Source organism: Achroia grisella, unplaced genomic scaffold, assembly GCF_030625045.1.
Source record: "Achroia grisella isolate CSIRO2021 unplaced genomic scaffold, CSIRO_AGI_Agris_v1 utg474, whole genome shotgun sequence".
Classification (NCBI taxonomy): domain Eukaryota; kingdom Metazoa; phylum Arthropoda; class Insecta; order Lepidoptera; family Pyralidae; genus Achroia; species Achroia grisella.
In genome coordinates this window covers 409,678-415,790 of record NW_026712878.1, presented here as the reverse complement: position 1 = coordinate 415,790, position 6,113 = coordinate 409,678, and the positions used below count along the sequence as shown (strand labels likewise).

The 6,113-nt window shown below is 29.2% G+C and overlaps 2 protein-coding genes across 2 annotated transcripts; both read right to left on the bottom strand.

Annotated features, from left to right (window-relative positions):
* Window positions 1-798: 798 nt before the first annotated feature.
* On the bottom strand, window positions 799-3,137 carry LOC131845555 (telomerase reverse transcriptase-like). The gene has a single exon (XM_059194628.1). The coding sequence runs from the start codon at window positions 3,135-3,137 to the stop codon at window positions 981-983; it is 2,157 nt and encodes a 718-aa protein (XP_059050611.1). The 3' UTR covers window positions 799-980.
* A 76-nt stretch (window positions 3,138-3,213) lies between these two features.
* LOC131845556 (uncharacterized) lies at window positions 3,214-6,025 on the bottom strand. Its single transcript, XM_059194629.1, has 5 exons — window positions 5,861-6,025; window positions 5,016-5,127; window positions 4,657-4,752; window positions 4,011-4,419; window positions 3,214-3,301 (listed from the first exon to the last, which is right to left on the bottom strand). The coding sequence occupies exons 1-4, from the start codon at window positions 5,947-5,949 to the stop codon at window positions 4,021-4,023; spliced, it is 696 nt and encodes a 231-aa protein (XP_059050612.1). The 5' UTR covers window positions 5,950-6,025; the 3' UTR covers window positions 3,214-3,301; window positions 4,011-4,020.
* Window positions 6,026-6,113: the final 88 nt, after the last annotated feature.

Below are 6,113 nucleotides of genomic sequence, written 5' to 3'. Positions count from 1 at the left end.
TTAAATCACGAATATACATAGGTACCACATAAGTTTACTAGTGAGCATAAGAGACAATCTTAATAAAATATAAAATGTCTCACTGTAACTATCAGATTCGAAGAAAAAAAAATAATTAAAAATCTAGATTGACATAGCTAAAGTACCGACCCATTTCCGATGAATGTGATAAACCATAGTGGGTAGTCCCCATTAAACTACGGCCTGAAGCAGCATTTTTATTTTTACATCGATCACCTACATATTATTACATATTTAAGCGCAGCTATGAAAACATAAGCAAAACCCTGAAAGGTTTTGTAGATTTCCCCTGTAGTACCTATTATGAATAAAAAACAAATTTGAATCTCAGTATGATAAAGATATGGAATCTCCGTCCAATTAGTGCCTTTTCATGTTTCTTTATTTTACACACAATTAATTTTAAGCTTTATTTTTAGATTTTAAAACATTCAACTAATTAAGATATGTATAAAATAGAAATATATTGTACAAAAGTAAAGTTATTTATATATGTATGATATTCATATACATAGATATTTCAAACATTGTGAATATTATATGTGAAATGTCAAAACATATTCCATTTTGTATTTTTATATAGTGCGATGTTATTATATTATATAGTATAACCATGAATTTATTGAATCTCTTGCATCATTGAAGGATGCTACTGTCCATTTTTATTTTGTATTATTTATATTCCGTGCCTTATTATAAGGGAATATTTCCGTCCATGTAAATGTTATAGACTGAATTTTAAATAAAACATCCAAGTGACAATAATTCTTTTATTTAAAAAAATAACTAACAGATTAACTGCTTTTAAACTAATCAAATATAAGATACTAAAGATTTCTATATAAAATAATTTGCCTGACACTTGTATTATACACTGAAGGTAATATATTTACAAATCTTTATAATTTTTAAAACTTAACTAGCAAGAAATCAAATATGTGTATATAATGTACATAAGTTTATGTAAAACCGCCCATTATTTTACGACGGTTATAACATTGGAAACCCTCAGGCAAAGTACTAAATCCTTTCATAACGATCCTCAAATCTGTCCTTCGACACACTTCCTTCACAGCCGGACGTAAACTAGCACCATTACTGCCAACCCTACTCGCGTGCTCCTTCCACTTGCCAAACATACAATTAGCTTTAGCCAATTCATCATTTATTATTGGAACCAGCCCATTACATTTTGAAGTTTTCTGCGCGCACAAGTACAAAGCCTTCCAAGACAAATAACGAAAGTGATTTATGCAATATACAAAAGGTAAATCAACTGGTTTATACCTTATTAACATGTCTATCATGGCATTACTAAGACGAACTGTTACGCGCTCTTTGTAAAGTATTAAATAACTACTCATCTCGTTCACTTCGCAAATAGCTAAAATTGTACAAAACTTATTCGCGGACAAACAAAAAGTCGTAAAAATGTGACCCCAGACAGCTTCTTCATTATTATAGTATAGATTAAAAATGTGAGAATTTATTTGGATACTGGACTGACCAATACGCTGCTCTAGGAATTTGTTAATATTTAATACAGCTTGTGTAAAACTTATTTTATAGCACATTTGACCGAGATAAATATTGCTAGCTCTTCTTACTTGTATCATTTTTGTATCATATGTATAACCAAGAAAAGTTATTTCATCGCTAAATTTAACTGTCGGGTGGCTAAAATTGACAACGGTCTTATCGTAATTAACGTTTTTATATTGTGAAATTGCCTGTAAAAATGATTGAGCGTCTCTTAGCGAATCTGTGATATATAAATAGTCATCTACAACTCTTGTGAATAACCGTAGTTGAGATTTCGATTTCTTGAGATGCTCTTGAAAATATAGTTCATCCATATGGGTGTAGTATAATTCTGAAAGCGCCGGCGAGTACTTATATCCTTGCACTAGGCCCGCTTTCCATTCGAAAACTGTGGAGCCGGCGCGAACTAAAATCGGTTTGGCTATTTCTAAGATCATATCTTTATATTGCTGCTTCAGTTTTTCTCTTGAGCGTAAGTATTTATCATTATTTATAACTCTCAAATATCTTTCGTCGAGAATTTTCATTAGTGCTTGTCTATTTATTGAGCCAAAAGCGTTACTAAGATCTGCTTTTACAAAATAAAGTTTTGGTTTGTTGAAGTTAACCCAATCGTGATAAATATTTAAAAATTCAGTTTCTGTTTTTTTACTGCTTTTAGCAGTCAATATTTTAAGAAACTGCAACCTATCTTTGATTTTATATTTTTCTGATGTCGTTAAAGCATTATTTTTATACTTGGCAATTGGTCGGTAATTATGATTTGTTTTTAATACCAAGTGTAACTTTGGTATATCTCTCCTGATTACTTTCAATCTAGCTTTCTCATTATAACTGTAATTTCGTTTACACATTTTACCAGAACAATAAGACTCGCATCTTTTTATTATTTTGTTTAATATCATATTTGATATCATTTTATCATAAAAACTTTGCCATTCTCGTTTTCGAAAAAAATAGAGTTTATTGTCATCAGCGTCTATTTTACAAGTCGTGACATAAAAATTCAAGCAAATTATTCCTGATAAAATATACTGAAAAATCCACATCAGTAAATGATGTAAAACTTTTTTGGAACTGGTTTCACGAATGGATTTCCAAGGCTTCACAGAAAAATTCCAATTCGCGATTTCCTTTTGAAGACTAATATGTTGTCTTTTCATATTATAAATTATTGTTTGCGTTAACTTCTCAAAAATCTTCATATTATGGCTACTTCCAGTGAAATGCCTAGGAATAATATCATTCAATGCTCTCATGCAATTTATATAAATATATTCTTTACTTACTGGTTGTAAAAACGGCGGTAATATATTTGGATCACAGGGAAAACAATCTTTAAAATCTTGTGTACATTTATTTATAAGATTCAATCTCACAACACTTAATATAGTTAAAAAGTCTGTTGATAATTCCTTTAGTGTATTTGGTTCTTCGAATACATGTAGAAGAAAAGAAACCATATCTTCACTTTTTAATAATTTAGGTTTGAGAATATTAGAGAATGATCGTACATTTTGTTTATCAACAAAGAACTGCGAGAAACATATCGGCGCCTCCATATTCACACTCATGTGATGCGTCTTTTGTAATGACCACAAACCGTCCCAACCCCATTAAAGCAAGGCGGTGCGATTTTAAGCGAGTCCAATCTTGAGCGGACTTGTTACAACATGTACAAAATAATTCACTTCCATTTTAACTTTAGCTATTATCAATTCATCCTTTGGACTTGACTCTGTAGAAAAGTTATGTACAATTTATTATATCTTGTCGGTTACTTTTAAATATGAGAAGTAATAAGTACCTATATTACGATATATGTTCATGATAATGGTTATAATACAGGAGGCGGAATTTCATTAATTATTTCGAGTATGTTAAATACGCATGTACATCGTACGACGTTTATCAATATATTTGCGAGGAAACAATAAAAAGGCATTATATTATGTTTTGTTCGTTTTTAATTATTGAAACAGTGAATGTACAATTCTTAAAGTGGTACGTATGTCCCGCCGTTTTATGTTTTTAAATCAGCGCGCTGCCTACTGGCTAGTGCCTCGTGGCGGTCAGTTCGAAATTTGATAAAAGAAATAGCAAATAGTGCTGAATATAACTTCACTATTTGCAATTATAACGCAACCTTGGCGTTATAATTGCTATAATTTTATGATCTGCTGTATACATATATCGAAAACCGGCGAAATTAGGTCCACTGCAAGTGTGTTGAAAAAATATTACCTACTATAAACATAAATGTATATTGATCAGGAACTAAATATACTGTATCAGTACTTAAAACTGTTTATTACCTCATGAATCAGAAGTAGCATATTATATAATATACATTATATCTATAGGTTTACATTTACATTTATTTGTAGTTAGGGGTAATCTCTGGATTAGTTGCAATTTTTTCTTTTCATTCTTTCAGTATAACTTACCTAATTTCGATTATGAAGATGGCTTTAGGAACAATTTGAGCCTGTTATTAATCTTTTGTTCGTCTTTTAGTTTAGCTGAGGCTAAAACAGCCTTCTCGCAGAGACCTGCAAACTTATTTTTCTTTTTATTACTATTCTTTATAATTTTTGGTGGTTTATTCATTATATTTGTTAATTTATTATTCTCATTCTTCAATGAAAATATATCTTTAGCATTTGCATATACATTAATTTGCGTTTCTTTCTTCACTTCCTTTTCAATTTTTATTTGAGGTTTAATTTTATTTGATGTAGTTTTTATTTCTGTAATATTCTCTTTAATAACAGATTTTGCCACACATGTCTTGTTCTTGTTAGATCTTGATAATGGTACAACTGTAGTATTTTTGCAAAATGAGCATATTTGTTCCTGTAATTGTAAAAACAGGTCAAGGTCATTACTTACTTATTTTATATATTAGTCTTAGGATTTAATAAATAAACTTAAGAATAATATATTGTATATGAGAGGTAAATATATATTATATGTATTGATTAAACTCTCAAGACTTTACAAGTATGTCAATTACTCACTATAATGCTAAATTGTACTAAACACAAAAATTAAAAAATAAGTATTACTTTTAAGACTAAGTTGAGTACTTACTAACTCCTTGGTAAATATTTCTTTATTAATATTATTCCTTTTATTTCGAGACTGTATATTCTTCTTTTGTTTCTTGCAGATTTTCTTTGTTCTTATCTAAAAACAATAAATTATATCTTTGTATCCTGTTTCTTACAATCATCTGTTATATTTAAAATGTGAAAATTTCCTATAATTTCAATATATACAGTAAAAAAAGATAATATACACAGTAATTAATATGCATTTAAGCCTTACCAGATACTTAAGAACAACATAAATTGTACTAAAATCATATAGTATCTACAAATATAGAGAATAGGTACTAATATCTAAATATTTTTTTTTAAGTTGATATACAAAATATAGATATAACTTACTTGCACTTTACTACCACTACTCCATTCAAGGCAGCAATAGGAACACCTCACTTTACGGGAAAAATATTTCTCCGGAAGAGTACTCCCTTTTGATACCTCTTTGCATCTCATTCTGTAATAATAAAGTGATAGATTAGAGAATAATCTCTAAAATAATAGTCATCAATGAAATATATATGACCAGAGATCTGCAATATAGTTTACAATATGTTGTTAAGTAGAAAATACAAATACTATTTGCATGTGAAATAAAAAATACAAAATGGTTCCACATTTTGTTTTTAAAATATTAAATGCAAAATATTCTATTAAAATAAAATACATAAAAGATAGATAGATAATAGTTTTTATTTGTGTCTTAGTACACACATATAGGCTTAATTATAACATCACATGACAAGTACCTATAATATAACAATTCAAAAAGGGTAAACCTGCATGTGTGTCACAGCAATACAAAATACTGGTACATAGCTCAATGTGGAGAATCACTCAAGGAGCAAAACACTGGTTTTCAGCTATGTCCTCGAGGGTGAATAATATACTTTTATTTTTTTATATACTAAAATGAACTGAATGAAATAAATAAAATAATAAAGAAACTTGGAAAAAAGATGACAGTGGATTGCACAACATATTTCATGTTCCATGGACTTAACTGACTAACATTCCTACTGATTTATTTTGTTATATTTCAAAGAAACAGTACAAATGGGTTAAATTACATTAAATTTTATTATCAGACTGCAGAGTAGACCGTAAGGTACTGATCTGTAAAGAACATATACATATTTACATCTTATACGTATTTTATTTCATTAAGTATAGTAGTTAAAAATTCTTACAAATAGTAACTTTTCAGTAACCGCGTCTGACACTGCAAGGATAGATTTTCAGCTGCATTATAAAGGAATCCGACACGACTCTCAGTCATAATGATCACCAACAGTTAAGGATTAGTGACGGTAGTTCCACAAACACACCGAAAAATACACTTAAATATTTTCAAATTTTATTTATTTATATTAGAATTTTAAAACTGAAATTGCAACACCAATGTTTAAAAGTACTGTTTTCTGAAACTGGCTGTCCGAATAC